Genomic DNA, 18,843 nt, shown 5'->3' on the forward strand with positions numbered 1-18,843 from the left:
GCCTCAGGAAGGTGATCACAGTTTAGGTAATAAAATGATACTTTTGCAAAATAGCAACCACAAAATTGAGGTAAGACACCATTTAATTCAAATTCAGTTTCCACATGAGTCTTAGATTTTAAAAATTCATTCCCTGTAGAGTGGTTCACATCTCTTGAAACAAAAAATGATGCATATACATTCACTACTTGTAGTGATCTCATAACAATAGTAATGATGGCAATACTATTCCTTTTGGCACATGCAGAACTAGATAAATTTACCATGTGTAGAGAAGTTGAGTAGTAGTCAGATCATACTATTTCTTAAGTGAACTTTTTAATTGTGTCTTACAAGCCCTAGCTGAGGTACTTGTGCCAAAAGTAGGCAGACATGGTGGCTCGGGAGGCTAAGCCAGGAGCATTGCGAGTTCAAAGTCAGTGTCAGCAATTTAGTGAGGCGCTAAGCAACTCAGGGAGACCCTGTCTCTAAATAAAATACAAAATAGGGCTGGGGATGTGGCTCAATGGTAGGGTGCCCCTGACTTTAGTCCCCATCCCAGGAACCCCCCCCCCAAAAAAAAAAAAAGTAATAAGTATTCTTTGCTATCTTAGATATTCTGAAGCTTAACTCTATATTATAAATTTACCTTTGGCTGATTGCCCCTTTCTTTTTTAGTAGCTAATTCTTTTGCTCATCCCTTCATTTAATAAAATATTTATTTAATAAGATATTTTTAAGGTGGAGGCATGACAGTATTTTTCTTTCAGAAAGCATCACATTGACCATTTAAGAAGTAGAATAGTTGGAAATTGATATGTAACATCAAGGACTAAGGATATCTCAGATGTGTGTAGTCAACCTTCTATAATAATAAGCTACTTTCAAAAATCACACAATTTCCAGAGGAGTGAATCTCATATAGATCAGACAGCTTTGAGTGAGGATGGAAATCTTCATAATTAGTCCTTTGATATCAATGGGTGATTTGGACAGGAATTTTTTTCAAGGCCTCTGAACCAGTAGATAAATCCTTTCTTCAAAATGAATGTTGTCAAAGTTATTCCAAATTTAAAGATTATGTAGTCTCACTTCATTCAGTTTTCACACAGTAAAAATAACATCCTGTATGTGATTTGATTTACAACATAGTTATTATAGGATTGAACAGTGGTACAATATTAATTCTTAGTGTAAGAGAAATTATGGAGTTTTGTTTAACTTTTGCCCATTGCCAAAAAGTAAATGAGTTATAACTTAATATTTAGTTTCTTGATTTGTTATTGTTTTAGTGAGTGAAAAACTTGATACTAACTTCTAATATTTATTTAATAAGATTAGCATTGGGTTGTGAATTGAAAGCAAATTAAATTGTTCAGAAATAGCCTGCTTCTTACTACTTTTCTGTAAACTAGGAACATATAGCTATTTGACATAGTTCAGTTGCTAATACATTGCATCTCATTCCAGTGATGAGATTAGCTTGAAAAAATAATAAACTCTAGAACATTCCATTATACTCAGTACTTTGTGGTTTTAAGAGACTTTGAATGGGTTCAATGATTATTTTTTGATTTCTAAGTCCTTTATACATTTCAGACATGAAATCCTGCAACTAACAAAGATTTAAGTTTAAAACAGAGGCCTACTAATAAAGCCTGTGTAATGGCTTTATACACAAAGTAGGAAAAATGGAGAGAAGATACTATGAAACTACATGTAATACAGATACTTACTCAAGTCCCCCACTATACTCAGCAAACTCATTTGTTATAGACAGTGTTAAATATTACTGCTTCTGCTTGATTATTTGCTCTTTTGATAGCTATTTACAAAGATTTTAAATAATAATTATAACTTTTCATCAGGAAAATTTGAGTCATAAGGCATTAAATGCCCAGAGATAGCAGGCTTATTCTTAAGGTTCCTGAAATTGGCTCTATTACATATTTAGACACACTTTGGAAGGTAGTGATTTGATTGTCTTATCCAGCTGATAAAGAGAGCATCTAAGAGTGTCATCTGCAGTTCTTAAAAGTGTATAGTGTGGCGCATGCCTGTAATCTCAGCAGCTTGGGAGGCTGAGCAGGAGGATCTCAAGTTCAAAACTAGCCTCAGCAAAAGCAAGTCCCTAAGCAATTTAATGAGACCCTGCCTCTGACTAAAATACAAAATAGGGCTGGGGATGTGGCTCAGTGCTCGAGTGCCCCTGAGTTCAACCTCTGGAAAATCTACCCTCCCCCCCCAAAAAAAAAAATTGGGTAGTGTATGTCAAGGTCTTTTGATAGCTCTCTATTTCACCTTTTACAAATGCATAATTCCTGTATCACATTTCAAAGAATTATTGACGAATACAATACATTATCTGATTTGTCTCAGTTCTCTGCTCAATCTTTTAAAAAAAATCTAAATATCACACATAAAATAATAGGGCTTTAGAATTGTTCCCATAATTTTTAGCTGGATTTAAAAACATTCATAAATACAGCATATTACCACCAGCTATAAAAATAAAGCAGCAACAATAGAGACATAGCTTTCCTTGTTGTGTGCTGGTTGTTCCCTGACAACTCTTTCCAAGTAAGATGGGTTTCAGTTCCTTTTCAGATTAGAAATTTGGTTTCTTCTTATTCAAGAACTATTCTAATCTTTGTTAGAATTTACCCCTATTGAGTTATATAATTTAGTAGTTTATCCAAATCAAGAGACTGATTGAGTTGAATGACCACCAAGCATTTGGTGGTCCACTTATCCTGGTCTGCCTATGAATATAGGCTCATACCTGAGATGGTAGCAATATTCTTAATTTACATTGTAGCTTCCTTTTGGCCAAGGTCAAATCTGTTCAAAGATTCTTTGTTCCTGTATAATTTGCTAAAGTATGTCTGTAATTGAAATATACTTAGTGGTGTACCTTAACTGCAAGAATAATATTATTACTAATTATTTCTTTTAGAGGAAGATACATTAATAAGGTTGTGAATCAGCTCTAGAGATAGGCTAAAACAAAGTTTCCAATAAATAGTAGCAGACAGTGATTTTGCAATAATGTATTTTGATTATCCCTTTAATCCTTTAGGTTCAGCAAAAGATTACATTATGAACAACTGTGTATAGTTTAGGCAGCAAACTACCTCCAAGGACAATAACCAGCCATAATACTCAACCCTAGTATTTCCATTTTCTTATCTGGAACTGATTATAACTATATTTATAAACTTATTTATATATGTACACAAGTGGTTTTGGAATAGCCTGTATTAATTAAAATATGTAATGCATTCTTGACCTACATTATTAAAACTTGAAGCCACTAGCACTTTCTAGGTACTTTCTTAAATGGTCATATATATTAATGTTAATGTTTTTATACTGCCATAATAAAAGAAGCAAGAAATATATGTCTTTTAAATTGAATGTATTTTACTATACCTAAAAGAGTGAATTCCATATTATTACATTAGGTTTTTAGAATGCCTAGCATCACAAAAGTTAATCAAGTTTGGTATTAAATCAAGCTACTACTTAGCTACTACTTTTTTTTTTAAGATTTTACAGAATGAACAACTAGATGAAATGTCTCCCTTGGGTAATGAGGAAGTTTCAGCAGTTAGCCAGGCTTGGTTTACAACTAAAGAAGATAAGGATTCTCTAACTAACAAAGGTAAGATGTACTATAAATTTTAGTGCCCAGTGGAATCAGCTGAGGGACTTGCAGACATTAAGTTTCTGAGTTGGACCTTTACCATTGTGATTTGAGTAGTTACAGTATTTGAGTTTTTGTAATTGAATTAAATTTTGCCCTGAATGTCTTTGAATGGGACCATGAAACCAACATTTGCTTTTCAATAATTAATCATTATTTTTCTTTTTTTGATACAAAGTAGATTGTCATGTTAATTTTTGAACAAATGTATGATTGTGGTATTTAAAAGACAGTACAGTCATTGCTTATGAGAATAGGTAATCAAGCCTTTTCAAAGGTCTACTTACTGGTTTAAAAGCATCTTAAAAGATTATAGTGTGTGTAGAACTGCTGTGCTTTTGAATATAGCTAGGGAAATTGATACTAAAAAATGAGGGTATGTACCACTTTGGAGTAAGGAGAGGAAGCAGAAACAAGTACATTTATTCTACCCACTGTGCAATAAATATTCTAAGAAGACATTCACTTGTCATCATGTTTACCTTCCCTTAGAATCTTTTTGTACATATTCTTTGCCTATAAAACTTTTTTTTTTTTTTTTAAATGGGGGGTACCAGATACTCAATCACTGAGCCACATCCCCAGTCCTATTTTTTATTTTAGTTTAGAGACAGGGTCTCATTGAGTTGCTTAGCAGCTCACTGTTGCTGAGGCTGGCTTTGAACTTGCCATCCTGTCTCAGCCTTTCAAGCTATTGGGATTGTGGGCAGGCTTATTTTTCGTGGAAAAAATTTTCAAAAAGTTTTAAGAATAATTTGATTTTTCTTAATTTTATAAGTCTCTTTTTAGCAGTTACATACTTCTGAAAGGATGTGAGAAGTAAGTAAGAGTTTTAAAAATCATTTAGTTGTCATTGTCTTTAATCAATAGGTCAGATGTTTTCTTACTTAAAAACCAGAAGGTATGAAAGCATCTTTACTTTAGGATCTTTCAGGTTTAAAATGAGTGAGAAATTAAATTTGCTGTTTTATGCCCACTGATAATTTAATCACAAACCACATCTTTAATATTTTCTTCTCACAAAGTAGTATTTTCTGAATGTTTCTTGCTTTCTTTTAAAGGACATAAATGGAAGCAGGGGATGTGGTCAAAGGAAGAAATTGATATTTTGATGAACAATATTGAACGCTATCTGAAGGTACCCTATGACATACTTTCGTGTTCCACTAATTTGTTTATTGCCAATTGCAAAAATAGTGAAGCGCAGTATTCCATATAATTATTATGAGATTTTCACTAATTTTTGTAACAGATTATCAACTAATATGTTATAGCTTAGTAATACTAAGGTGAATGATTACAATATAAAATTTTTAGCCAATTCTGAATTCTGAATTTAAAATAGTTTTATTGCTTTTAGTTACCATCTGGAGTTTAGACAGTCTTAATAATCTCCCAGCATATAGAAGTCTTGTCTTTTCAAGTAGCCTGTAAGTTAGAGTTTAATTTATATTGTTTAAATCCTAAGATATGCATCTGCTTTGAACTTAAGATTTCATAATAGTTTTTTGCTTTTAAAAATCTTTAAAAATAGTTAATTTTCATATTCAGACATTACTTGCTCATTAGTTCTCTTCATTAAATGCCCTTTTAATGTAGTATTGTTGAAATAGGACAGACAGGACTCTCCTTAACATAGAATGTTTCCTTTTGAAAAGCTGTGGGCTCCTTTGGGAAAACTGAAACAGGTGAAGAGTGACATAAGGCGTTTTACCATGTGATTGATATATGTTAGTCACACTGCAAGAGTTTAGAGAGGGAATAGTTTATTCTCGGGATTGGATCAGTTAGAAATTTTCGTAAGTGCAAGAATTTGAGCTGAGTCTTCAAGGGGTAGAACTTGAACTAGAATAGGACTAACTAACTGGAGTAGGAATATCATGCAAAAATGGTAAACAGCAAGGAATCAGAGATCAAAAGACCCTGCAGATTAATTCCTTTAACTTGAATCTTCATAAATGCCTCCAGAAAACTAGCCTTTAAAAACCAGACCCAGAGAATTAGAACTTTATCCTATAGGAAACAGGAGGCATTGAAGTATTTAAGAAAAAGGCTGATTGCTTAGTTAAGTGAGACATTAATAGGGCAGATCCAGACTTTTCTCCTGGAAGTCTTTTCCTGATACTTTCTACCTTTCCCCATAATGGTATTAAATTCAAATAGTCCAAGTTTGAAATGTGGAAATTAGTATTGTTTGGGAATGGGAATGTACAGCATCTATTTAACCATTAATTTTCTTATTGTTTGATATATGTATGTATACAATATAAATGCATCATTGCTTAGAATATGAACAGTCTTCCCAAGCTAAGTTTTATAAACTATGAAGTTGATAATCTTTTATTATTTACTAATGAGTGAAGATTCCTCCACCAAGTTTATGGTTTGAAGATAAAACAGTGAACATTGAAAAGTATATCCAGAAGTTTATTAAAGGTGTTCACAGTACTAGGGTTGTGGCTCAGCAGTAGAGCACTCGCCTTGCACATGCAAGGTCCTGGGTTCGATCCTCAGCACCACATAAAAATAAATAAATAAAATAAAGATATTTTGTTCAAGTACAACTAAAAAATAAAGATTAAAAAAAACAGCTGTTCACTAGTCACATATACTAGTTAAAACTGAAAAAGTGCTGTATATTTAAATGAGACAGTAAAGCATGATTTAAAAAACAAACAACAACAACAAAAATACCACTGGGCTTGGGGAAATAAGATGGTTTCTTGTATAGGAAATAGAATAAATGATCCCAAAGACTCTTCCAACATAGTGATTAATCGGTGAGTGGCAAGGACTTAAGTAGAATTATAATATACAGGGAAAAGACAGATAAGCAAGTAGAGTCTATAAGGAATTCTGATGCTTAGGTGTTGGGAAAGAAGTAGGAGAAGAGTTGGAGTAACTTAAAAGAAATTTTAATTGGGCAATTGGGAGAATGATGATAGAATTGACAAAAATAGGAAATGTTTACAGGAGACTCTGCCCTGATCTTGAGAAAAGATAATTTGTTTGGTTTTAATTTTCTGACTGTGCTTTTTATTATATAATGCTTTTCTAAAAGTGCTGCGGAGCCATTTTTAAACCTTAGAGAATTCTGAGTAAACATCATATATTCTATTTATGTAGAAAAGATAAATGAAATTAACTACCACAAGCAAAAAAGTGGTGGTAGGAAGAAAACTCTTTAATCTTTGTGGTTGTCCTGCAACATGGTACCTTGCATTAGGTGTTTAAATGTTTAGGTTTAGTTATTTACAAAAGTAAAACTGCATAAAAGAGAATTTTAGAAAAAATTCCAAAATTGAGAAAGTTTTCACCATGAAGATTCATACATTCAAAAGTATCTAAAATGCATGCCTGTATAATTTTACCTGGTTTTGAAGGCTACCCATATTCATTTAACTACCCATATTCATTCTCAGGGTATTTTGTAAGTTGCCCTTTTACTCTGCATTATCATTTTGATATCCATCCCCTGTTGATTTAACTGTTTTATTGTGCAGATATACTACATGTTACTCATTCCACAGTTAATTGTCATTTGGGTTCTTTCTGGGTATTTTTGCTATTAATTTTCACATCTAATGTTTTGTGAATGGTTTCAGTTTATATTCCTCCAATAACATTCTTATATACTTATTGTCCATTTACCTTTCTTCTTTGAAACTCCTCTTTGTGTGCTAAATACTAATAATGCTTTATTGGTCATTTGTGTTATAGCTATCTTGTGTCAATTTAGTGGCCTATATTTTCCTTTTTAGGTATATTTGATGAGCAGAAATTTTTAATTCCAGTATTAAATTTATCATTTTACTCTTATGTTTTGCATGTTTAAGAAATCTTCCCCTAGCTTCAAAGGCATGAAGATTTTCTCAATTTTTCCTTTCATATTGTCACCTCCATAAATGTGAAGTCGAGTTTTAGTTCTATCTTATTATCCTAGCATTGTTTTGGGGGTGTCAGTCTTTTTGCCAGACTACAGTGTCTGTTCTATCCTAAACCAAGCTTCCATAAGTTTCTTTTTAGGTTTTCTAGGTTCTCTTTGTTATACTTGCTTCAGTACAACACTCTCTTCAGAAATCCCAATATCTGGTCGGACAAGTCTCCTCATGAATGTCTTAGCTCTTCTTGGCTCTTTACTTTTCTATATAAATTCAGAATTGGTTTGCAGTAAATTAAAAGCTTTGATAGAATTTTCATTGGTATTACATTGAACCTGTACATCAGTTTGGGGGAATTAACATCTTTTCAGCATTTTATCTTCCTCTTGAATGTGGTATAACTCACCAGTTTTGCTATTTCCTTGTTAAAATTTTTCAATAAATTTTATGTTCTTTGTAAAGGACTTTTCAGAACTTGGCCTAAAATTTAGTCTTGATGCCTTTAATTTTGTTGCTATCACAAATAATGACTTTTAAAATATAAGCCTTGTATGGAACTGCAAATAACTATATATTGATTTTATATCCAGCAACCTTGCTAAAATTTAGCCTTTTTGAAATCAACAATTTTTTTGTTGAAATTGGGCTTATACATGTATTGCATATTAAAATGATTACTTTCCAATCTTTTTCCTTTTTATTATTCTTGCATTAGATGACCAGAGCAAATTATAATTTGCTCAGCTTTATTCTACATGAACATTGAATTTTTATGAATATTTTACACATTTCTTGAGATTTTTATATTCTGTAAATTATTGATGAGATTAATTATATTAGTAGTTTTTCCTGCAGTTGACTCAAATTTGTATTCCTGTGATAAACTCACTTTTTGCAATGATGTATTAACTTTATACATTGCTGGATTCATTGCTAAAATATTAGGATTTGGGGGTCTATGTTAATAAATGAGGTTGGCCTCAAAATTCTTTTCTGAAACTGTCCTTATCTGATTTTTCTACTAAGGTTATGCCAAAATGACTAAGAAAGTATCTTCACTATTTTCTTTATTGTAGAATAGTTTTAGATCAAAGTTATATGACTTTTTGGTATAGTTTACCTGTAATGACAGTGGTACCTGGAGTTTTCATTGAGGGAAGAACATTCTTGTTGGTTTGTGCCTATTTGATTTTCTGTCTTTTCCAGAGTCTGTTTTGGTAAGTTGACTTTTTCCTAGGAATTTACTTGTTTTACCTAAATTCAAATTTATTGCCAGAAAGTTGTATATAATGTTCTTTTATTGTCTGATCTCTCCAGCATCTCTACATAGGCTCCATTTTTTTCACTCCTAATATTATTTGTCTTTTTAAAAATTTCACCAGAAATTTTATCATTTCAAATTTTAATTGTAATGTATCTTTTCAGAGAACCAATTTCTTGATTCATTTAACCTTTCTATGCTTTCTTATACTTTCTGTGCTATGATTTCCAATTAATTTAGCTTTTATAATTTTCTTCCTTCTACTTTATATTTGTTTTAAAAATTTTAATAGTTTTAAAAGGAGTTAGCAGAAATTGAATTTATTGAACCTAATACAACTTGCTTTTGGAGAATTTAAGCATCACTTTATTATCTCAACATTTTAAAAGTTTATATTTGACTTGCTAATGAATTAGCCTTATACTCTTTTTCTAAATGCAAGTAATGAACTTTAACATTAAAACAAGTTTTAAAAGCATAGTATGTCCAGATGCATTTTATCAGAAATCCCTAAATCAAAGAAATGTAACCCATTTAGGCACGCGGAATAAAAGATGCCACAGAAATCATCTTTGAGATGTCAAAAGACGAAAGAAAAGATTTCTACAGGACTATAGCATGGGGTCTGAACCGGCCTTTGTTTGCAGTTTATAGAAGAGTGCTTCGCATGTATGATGACAGAAACCATGTGGGAAAGTATGAAAACTTGTAATGCTGCATGTTTTCATGTAATTAGGGGAAATATTTAAGGAATTGTCTTTTTTTTTTTTTAGCTGAATTATGACTGGGGGCCTCAAGTGAAGACAGCTATGAATTATAGTTAATATTTTTATTTTTCAGGTCTACCTTGATTACATGATTAAAAAAACCTCATCATAAGGCCTCTTAGAAATTAGAATCTGAGTCTATGTATATATATATATATGGCAGAGTCTCATTTGTAGTAAATAACAAAGTATGGTAATGTTAAAAGAACTCTAAATTCATTGATGTGAATTTTTCTCTTTTTTTTTGGGGGGGGGGTAACATTACTAAATTTCTGGCCTTTCTAAAATAAAACCAGAGAGGAAAATAACTAATTCTGGACACAGTGCTTGAATTTCTGTTATAGGCAGCATTTATGGGAAAGCATCATTAATTTTCTTCAGTGATTATGTGGTGTTACTGATATTTTAAATTTCTCTTTGGGAATTTTAGGTGGCAGTAGTCTGGCTTACTAGATATTACCAAGCTTCAAGTGCTGCTTTTCCTCTAGCTCTTCAGCTCCTTGCTAATGAAAATATATTTGAAAGCTGAAGGGAAATAAATAATGAGTGGAAAAAGAAAAAAAAAAGTGAAGCAAGAGTGACTAAACTTTCCATAAGTCTTCCAAGTGGTTAAAAAGTGATTGGCCTTTTATAATTTTTAAATAAATGGACATTTTATAAAAGAAAAGTGCACTGGCTGTATTGAAATAAAGAGCAAGTTTATGCCAGAAGTTCATGCTTGACTAAATGAAAGGAAGATAATTTTAATTTTTTCAGTGCCTTGAAAGAATTTTCCTTTAGCTAAGTTATCCGTGAGTCTTTCTGAAATAGTTACAATTTCAGTGTGTCTAAACTAAACTTTGTCATAAAGGAAGAGTTAGGAGCATAGGAGAAAAATCATTTTAAACGTTGAATTTTCTTAGAGAAAATTGCTAAAATCATTGTTTTTTTAAGACAATAGAAGCACTTAACTTTTAAAATGGGTTACTTTAAAATATGATACATAAGCTGACTTAATATTGAGTTCCCTAAGTGAAATTCTGATTTTTATTAAGGTTTTTAGCATTCCTTCTGTTAATTTATCTCTTTTTAAAATTTCTTTGTATTTCTAGATATACACCTGAAGAAATTGAGAAACTCAAGGAGTAAGTTTTAAATTGTTTTTGTTATCTCTAATTGTTGGGGTTTTGTCTTGGGTTTTTTTAAGTTTCAATTTGAAATTTTGAGATTTTTGGTAGACTGGTATAGTTTAATCCTGCTGTTAAGCATGATTAATCATAAAAAGAGCTTATCTGATCTAGACTTGCACAAAGTAGCTATGTCCATAGCATACCAATATAGTCTCCTATTGACAATCACAGAATACTCCTCAGACCACTAATAGGTTTCAGAAGAGGGCCATTTTTGGTTTGGGGAGTTTATATAATAGAATCAAAACCAAGGTTGTGCTTCACAACTTAGTCTAAAATGGTGGGTTGGCAAATGTTTCACTGAATATCCTTGCTAACTACCTTGTAAAGGTTGTTGAAGTCTCAGAAATATACTTTTGCTTCATTGAGTTAGGGTCATAAAAAGCATGGTTTAATGGTCTATTATAATAGATCATGGAAAAAAACACTGAAGGTTCTTATTTTCAGATGTCTGAAGAAGAGTTTATAAGGTGTTTGCTCAAAAGGGAAAAATCTGGGGCTTACCTGGGAGATTGTGTCAATAACCTGAGGGGAATTTGGTCTTTTTTGAACACATATCCAAGTTACTTATTTCTTCTCTGACCCAGGAAAAGGGCAATTGCTGCCTGTTTTTTTTCACCCACAGACAACTGTGGACCCCAATAAAAGGCCACACTTTCAAACTTTGGCTCTCAAAGTATTGCTGCCCACAACTTCCAAACCAGTCAAATGGGAAGAAGAAGAATGAAGAATAAATGATGAAATTAAAAGGGAGAAAACAGTTGAACCAAATGCTGATTGGCAGACTCTTGTTTTAGGCTCCGGATAAAGCATGGCAATGACTGGGCAACAATAGGGGCGGCCCTAGGAAGAAGTGCATCTTCCGTCAAAGATCGGTGCCGACTGATGAAGGATACTTGCAACACAGGTACTTTGAATGCTGCTGGTGGGGGATTTGTTGTTGTTGGGTTTTTTTTTTTGGGGGGGGGGTTTGGCGGTGGGGTCACTATTTGAGCTTCTTGCCCTGCAGATACTGCTTTTTCTTCTGAGAGGAAAAAAAATTATCATTTGCTTAATTCAACTTTTCTAGTCTTCTTTTCTTCTTTTTCCTTCTCCTCTCCCTGCCCTTCAGTTTAACAGGTCCAACTAATCTTAATTTGTGTGCTTTATTTATTTTTTTAAGGTGACATTGTTCACAAGGACACAGAATTTCTTAAGTTTTCAAAAGGACTTTTCAGAGCTGGGACTATAGCTCAGTTGGTAGAGTGTTTGCCTGGCATGCACAAGACCCTGGGTTCAATCCCCAGCACAACAACAACAAAAAAGGATTTAGGTCTAACATGTTTTCACTTTTGTAGCAGTTCTTATTGTCCCAGTTGAGAAAGTATTTTAAGGCATGTATATAGAAAATGGATTTTAATTCAGGTCCGTTTAACTTAATATTAATAGTTCCAAATCATCTCATGTTTATAAAAAACATTGGTTGTTGGCAAGTCCCAAGTTAGGAAGAAGGTGTGTTCAAAAGATTTATATGTTTTTCTTATCTCAAAGTATATTTTTCCATTTTTAAAAAAACAGCTTATGACTATTGGTATTTTAATCTCCAGGCCAAACTACAAATATACATAAATTTATTGGTGATAATGTTAAACCTAACCTTCAACAACAGTATTTAGGTTCTGTTGTTAACTATCATTTAAAATATCATTTTGAGCCTCTTTCTTTAAAACAGAGATTAGAATAGAGGGGAATTAATGTTCTCTGAAGGTTCTCTAAGTCTATCTTTTAAGTAAAAACAAACAAAAACAGTTTTCCAGTTTAACTTCAGTTTCTAGGGTATATGTAGCCTCACTACACTAAAGTGAAATCAAGAATATATCCTCCTTATCTACTCTACCTTGGGTGTTAAAGCACCCCTGGATTTTATCTCTAGTACCACACACACACACACAAAGGAATATTTGATATTATTTATTCATAAGTTCATGAGTTTAAAAAAAACAGGAGTAAAAATGGGTATGAATACTAGTGTCATACTTTATTGATCACAGTAGTGTGGAGTTGGGATAGTGGGGAAAGAAGATAGTATAAGTTTAGTCTTTAATTGGTAGAGCTGGTAGATGTCCCTCATCATTCATTCTTGTGACTCTTGGCCTCTTAACTTACTCCACACTTCTGCAGAGTAGGAATTTAGTGAAAGCATTAGTTTCTGGCCTTTTGGGCCATCATTGAAGCTCTTCCATCTTACTGTTTTTATATAAGTTCTTGGTATAACTTGAGAGTACATAATTCTTCATAGTTATATTTGGGGTAGTTTTTCTTGACTTAAAAAGTCAGTTGGTCCTTTCCATTATGATTCTTTGTTTTTTTGTGTGTGTTGAGACCTTTACTGGGGGTAGTAAAACACAATTTTCAGTAGGTATATGTGGTTTCCTACCAAAGGGCCATTCACCAAATAAACTCTTAGTACTACTGCCTATTTCCCAGTACTTGGAAATATAAGGCTGAATCAAGTTTGTAAAAGAAGGTAGCAGTGGTAGTTTGGATTATTTCCTTCTTTCAGGGAAATGGACAGAAGAAGAAGAAAAGAGACTTGCAGAGGTGGTTCATGAGTTGACGAGCACTGAGCCAGGTGACATAGTCACACAGGGTGTGTCTTGGGCAGCTGTGGCTGAACGTGTGGGTACCCGCTCAGAAAAGCAGTGTCGTTCTAAGTGGCTCAACTACTTGAACTGGAAACAGAGTGGGGGTACTGAGTGGACCAAGGAAGATGAAATCAATCTCATCCTCAGGTTTGTGTCCTAATAGAAACTGAATAGTTACTGTAGATGTCTTGATTGACTTTCCTGTTTTGGTTTTCCTAGATGCCTAATGTCTGAAAAACATCCTTTCCATAGAGAGCCATTGTTTAAGATCTAAGTACTTCATATTGAGCTCTTTTGTTTTGTTTTGTGTTTGTTCCTTTTTAGTGGATTTAGTGCCCGGGCAAAGTACCAGATTGAAGGCGTGGAGACTGAAGTCCTCTATATCCACAGAACAGGTATGGCACAGGCAGCGGCAGTGCAGCTTTTCCACTGTCTCACCAATGTGCCTCAGTCCTAGCCTAGGGGTACATGTTTAGGGTAATAGAGCTATTCAGTCTCCATGCCCTTCAATCCTTGGCTACTATGCTAAGATTGTCAAGAAGGGGGACCCAATCCATAATTACACACACCATCAGCTTCGCACAAATTAAAAAACACCTTTAAGATAATAACCCCAATTTTATTTATTTTTTTTAATTTGTTGGTTTAACCATTATGACTCAGTGACTGAAGTGAACAAAAACAGCAGCAAGAAAATATTTAAGACACTGTAGAAAGAAACTTTTGTGGCTACTGTGCTTAAAATCAAGATCATCACAATAGTTAATACTAGAAATGGTTAATAGACCTTTAAAACCCACAATTTAGCCAGGCATGGTGGCACTTGCCTATAAACCCAGCACCTCAAAAGGTTGAAGCAGAAGGGTCACAAGTTCAAAGAGAGACTCTGATTCAAAATAAAATATAAAAAATGGGCTGGGGATGTGTTTTAGTAGTTAAGTGCCCTTGAGTTCTCCGTACCAAAAGAAAAAAAAATTTTTTTTTTTTTAGTTGTACTATTGGTAGTACAACTAACAATTTTGGTTTTGTCTTTGTGTCTTAAAGGGTATTTTATTACATTAGTCATCTTTATAAATAGCTCATTTCTAAACCCATTTGTTTTACAAATGAAAAAGATGCAGGAAATAATGTAGTAAAGGCCATACTATGAAACACTGAAGAACACTGTTCAACTAAACCTGTTCTTATTCTAATCTTTAGCCTACTCCCTTTCCTTCACAGTGCTTCATCTGGTTATACCCATTTGCAAGGGTTAGTGCGCTGGTTAATACGGCTGATGGTATTTCTTAGCTTTTAATTCTGGAAGCAAGTCGGCATTCCTGGAATCCTTTCCCCATGCAGCATAAGAGTGGCATAATCTGCCATTCCTTTTATTACCAGAGTCGTCATCACCTAGTCAAAGGAGGGTTCTTAGGGAGAAATTAATTTAATAGCTAACACATGTTTTTTTGTAACCTGTAGGATAGCAGAGCTTGATGTAGCTGATGAAAATGACATAAACTGGGATCTCTTAGCTGAGGGATGGAGCAGTGTCCGTTCGCCACAGTGGCTTCGAAGTAAATGGTGGACCATCAAAAGGCAAATTGCAAATCATAAGGATGTTTCATTCCCTGGTAATGTATTGCTTGCCTTTTTAATTCCTTCCCTTCTCTTACCATATTTACTCTTTAGGAGTTAGAGGTTAGAAGTTCTGTGCCATGTAAAGATGTATCATGGCAGATTTTTACTTATGCCCTATTTCTTTGAGTAACTGTCTTCCCTAGAGAAAAGTTAATGTGATTGTAATACCTGAAGCCAAAAGATAAAAATATATACATTTACACATTCTTGTTTGTCAACATAAACTATAAATAGGAAATAGATTGTACATGTTTTACTTTTGTACAGATTTCTTTCTCAGTACTTAAATTTAAATAAACTTTTATGAGTTTTATAATTTTAAATATCTTCACAGGATTATTTAGAGAAAATTTTTGGCAATGTATTCTGTAAAAGAAAAATTCTGTAAATTTCTAATTTCACTTTTTATGTAAATCCAGAGATCCTAAATTGGGTTTGCTTAAAGACAGCATACTTTTCATTGCATGTTTTGCACTTATGCATTAAATTGAGTCGTATAGCCTATTTAATTTAGATTGTTAAATTCATTCCCCTTAATGTAAAATTCCAACTTAAATTTTTCCCCAAAGAGAATTAAATGCTAATGAATTTTTCACTTGATTAAAAAAAAATCTATATTAGGCCTCCCTGTGCAAGACCTTAAGAAAGGCTGCATATTACATATACTTTCCTCTGCAGGTATAAGCATACAGGCAATCAAGTGCCCTGAGTCACTGAGAGAAAAATGAATACTGTTTAAAAATAAGTTGCTTAGCATTGACAATATTCTTCGTAAATAATAGGAATTCTGTCAGTAAGCTCTGGGAAATTAAAAAAAAAGAAAATAAAATGTTTTATTTTTACTTTTTTTAAAACAATGCCCACTCTTGGTTTTTGCATTATTATTCTTGGATGGCAAAAACATGATATTAAGAATTTTCTAAATCTGCTTGGGCATGGTGGCATTTATCTGTAGTCCCAGCTGCTTAGGAGTGGAGGATCACCTGAGCCCAGGAGGTCAAGACCAGCCTGGGCAATGTAACAAGACCCCCTTTTCAAAAGGGAAAAAAAAAAAATCTGTTAGATGGATAATATTTCCAAATTTTCAGAAGAGATTATGGTTTTAGTATTTTTATTGTTATTTTGATTAGTTTTCACATTCATTATGCAATTATTTATTCCAAATACTTTCCCTCCTTACCCCTCCTACCCCACCTCCCTTGTTGCTTAGATGGTGGTCTGTCGGAGAGTCATGTTCTTTTTGTCTACCCATCTCCCTTCAGTCTTAATAAAAGGTCTTAAACAGTTACATGAGAACCAAAAAAACAACCCAACACTTTTGGAGAATAAATCAGGATCTGGAGTTCCAAACAGTAATTCCAATTCCAGTGTACAGCATGTTCAGATCAGAGTTGCCCGGTTGGAAGATAATACAGCCATCTCTCCAAGTCCTATGACAGCGTTGCAGATTCCAGTTCAGATCACCCATGTCTGTAAGTGTTGGAACCTCAAGGCTCCTTGCCACTGGGATTTGTATGATTTGGTTTTACCTAAGTTGGTGAATTAAGGAAAACTAAGGCATTTTATGTTTAGCTCAGTTAATATTTGTACAAAGAAAGAATGTGTAATAGGAAGGACTTAAAACCTGGCTATTGTAAATCATTCAAAACCATCTTTCTAGATTTTATAGTTAACGATTCAATAAATGGGACATAACTTTCCTATGTTCCTGTATGAATACACAACCAGTGTAGTAACTTCACATTATGTACAACCACAGGAATGAGAAGTTATACTCTGTATGTATAATACATCTAAGTACATTCTATAATCATGTATAACTCAGAAGAACCCAAAAAAAGGATTCAATAGAAATCAATTAGAAATTAAAATTAATGATTAATAGAAAACTGTCTAAAATAATAAATTAATGGAGCAGAAGATATGGAGTTCACAAGGTTAAACACATCATTTATAGCATCTTTATCAGAAGACACAAATAGGGGGTGGATTTGTGGTCATATGTAGGATGGGTTTTGTTAAGGTCGAGAAAGATTTTCCTATGGGAGATAAGTCAGTTTCCTACAGGAAAAATTTTTTTTATCCCTCAGTTGTTCTTAGCACCTGATTATTTTGTGCTTAATGAGATTAGGGAACCCAGCAATTATTGTGGGGAAGGGAAATACTTTCTCTTCAGCTCTAAGCAAAGTTGACACTTCTCCCCTTTTTTCCATCGTTCTTAGATTGTAATGACAGAAAAGGAATGAGAACAGTCTTTACTTATCTTTATCTCACTTTTTTAATAAGAGGTCTACATAATGCCTATGAAAAGGATATTACCCACAAGCATACCAGTCACTTCAGCATTTTGCGTGAGGCATGTCTTCACATTGCAGGATGCTCAGTATCCCTTGACCTTACCCACAAAATGCCAATAGTGCTTTCCAATCATGACAAGCAGAAACATTTCCAAATGTATCCTGTGGTTAAGACTTACTTGGCTATCTGTTGGTTTTATTATCAACACCATATCTGTATATGATTATAATGATTGAATGGGGTAGGGGGTATAGCTCAGTAATAGCGTGCTTGTGTAGCATGCGTGATGACTCAGTTCCATCCCCAGCACCCAAAAGCAAAGTTACCTTAGAGACATTTAAACTAATACTATCTCAAAGTTCTTGAGTTTATTTGCTTCACCTTCCTTCCATTATAATAAAGCATTGAGAATTTTATTTTCTTTTGCCTTTCTTGTTTCTGTTTTATAGCCTAAGAATTACAGAGTAACTGCAATTACTAGTTAAAATAAAATGTGCGCTACTATATTGGTTGTAAATTGATTGTGCATGGAGAATTTTAGTTTTCCGTGGGCTGACAATACCTATTAGGAAGATAGCAAACATTTTATAAATAGTAAAATAAGTTATTTGCCTAGGTTTATATTGCTAGTAAGCAATGTTGCTAACACTTGCAGTGGGCCAGACTTTGCTGTGACATGTGTGCCATCCCAAATAAGTTCATTAGATTTCTTATCTCTTCTAAATTTAAATGACTCAGGTTTACAGGCAAATTTTTCAAAATGAATTTGCCTTCATGACAATTGAGTACACTGTAAAACTTTTATAAAGCATTTTATTGTTGTCCTTGTTCTTACTACAGCTTCAACAGACTCCCCTGCTGCTACTGTTGACTCAGAAACAATAACACTAAACAGTGGAACACTACAGACATTTGAGATCCTTCCAGTGAGTAATACTTAATATAATGAATATTGGCCATTTTTATGCATAAGAAAGATGAGTTGGTAACACTTTAAAAATGTTATATATGTCATATAAAAGATGAAACTAAATATTTGAGGCCAGATGAATAGCAGACATTAGATATAAATCAGACTTCCACTTTTTTAATTCATTTAAATTTGCTTTTTTCTCATCTGTACGTAATCCCATGTATTTTTACATATGAAAATGACAGTGCTAAAGAGTAGAGCACACAACATGGACTGTACTATACTGAATTATAAGTTCATTCTGGTTATTTGAGAAAAGGGTTATGAACAACAAATCACGAGCTTGAATAAGATTGATTGAGTAAACATTTTAGTAGCCACTGGGGTTACAAATTTTAAAGTTCCAATCTTAACTGGTTTGACCACTTTGGGAAAAATCTTATAATTTCTAAAAAGATCAAATGTAGTGTTGCCAAACATTCCACCAGTTCTAATCCCAAAGAACACCTAAGAAATTGAAATATATTTCCACATAAAAACTTGTACATGAATTTTGATCATGTCTTGGGCCTGCTATAGGTGGTCACAATGCTGGGAAGAAGCAGCAAGTTATAGGGTCCAGTTA

General features: G+C 33.3%; 2 protein-coding genes and 1 non-coding gene across 7 annotated transcripts in view; 2 read left to right on the forward strand and 1 right to left on the reverse strand.

Moving 5' to 3' along the window:
* The window catches only part of Dmtf1 (cyclin D binding myb like transcription factor 1), a 45,007-nt gene that overhangs the window by 21,301 nt on the left and 4,863 nt on the right, over nucleotides 1-18,843 (forward strand). For all 4 annotated transcript variants that reach the window (XM_076833471.1, XM_076833486.1, XM_076833495.1 and 1 more), the window contains 9 exons: nucleotides 3,529-3,643; nucleotides 4,747-4,823; nucleotides 9,366-9,523; nucleotides 10,686-10,718; nucleotides 11,561-11,670; nucleotides 13,306-13,534; nucleotides 14,849-15,000; nucleotides 16,270-16,479; nucleotides 18,146-18,231. In XM_076833471.1, coding sequence (XP_076689586.1) covers nucleotides 3,529-3,643; nucleotides 4,747-4,823; nucleotides 9,366-9,523; nucleotides 10,686-10,718; nucleotides 11,561-11,670; nucleotides 13,306-13,534; nucleotides 14,849-15,000; nucleotides 16,270-16,479; nucleotides 18,146-18,231 — 1,170 coding nt within the window. The remainder of the gene's footprint in view (nucleotides 1-3,528; nucleotides 3,644-4,746; nucleotides 4,824-9,365; nucleotides 9,524-10,685; nucleotides 10,719-11,560; nucleotides 11,671-13,305; nucleotides 13,535-14,848; nucleotides 15,001-16,269; nucleotides 16,480-18,145; nucleotides 18,232-18,843) is intronic.
* Tmem243 (transmembrane protein 243) overlaps nucleotides 1-18,843 on the reverse strand; it is a 63,142-nt gene that overhangs the window by 20,166 nt on the left and 24,133 nt on the right. The gene's annotated exons all lie outside the window — the stretch shown is intronic.
* Nucleotides 11,982-12,056, forward strand: Trnaa-ggc (transfer RNA alanine (anticodon GGC)). Its single transcript has one exon. It is a non-coding gene; the product is annotated as a tRNA-Ala (tRNA).

The sequence above is a fragment of the Callospermophilus lateralis genome, chromosome 1, assembly GCF_048772815.1.
Source record: "Callospermophilus lateralis isolate mCalLat2 chromosome 1, mCalLat2.hap1, whole genome shotgun sequence".
Classification (NCBI taxonomy): Eukaryota; Metazoa; Chordata; class Mammalia; order Rodentia; family Sciuridae; genus Callospermophilus; species Callospermophilus lateralis.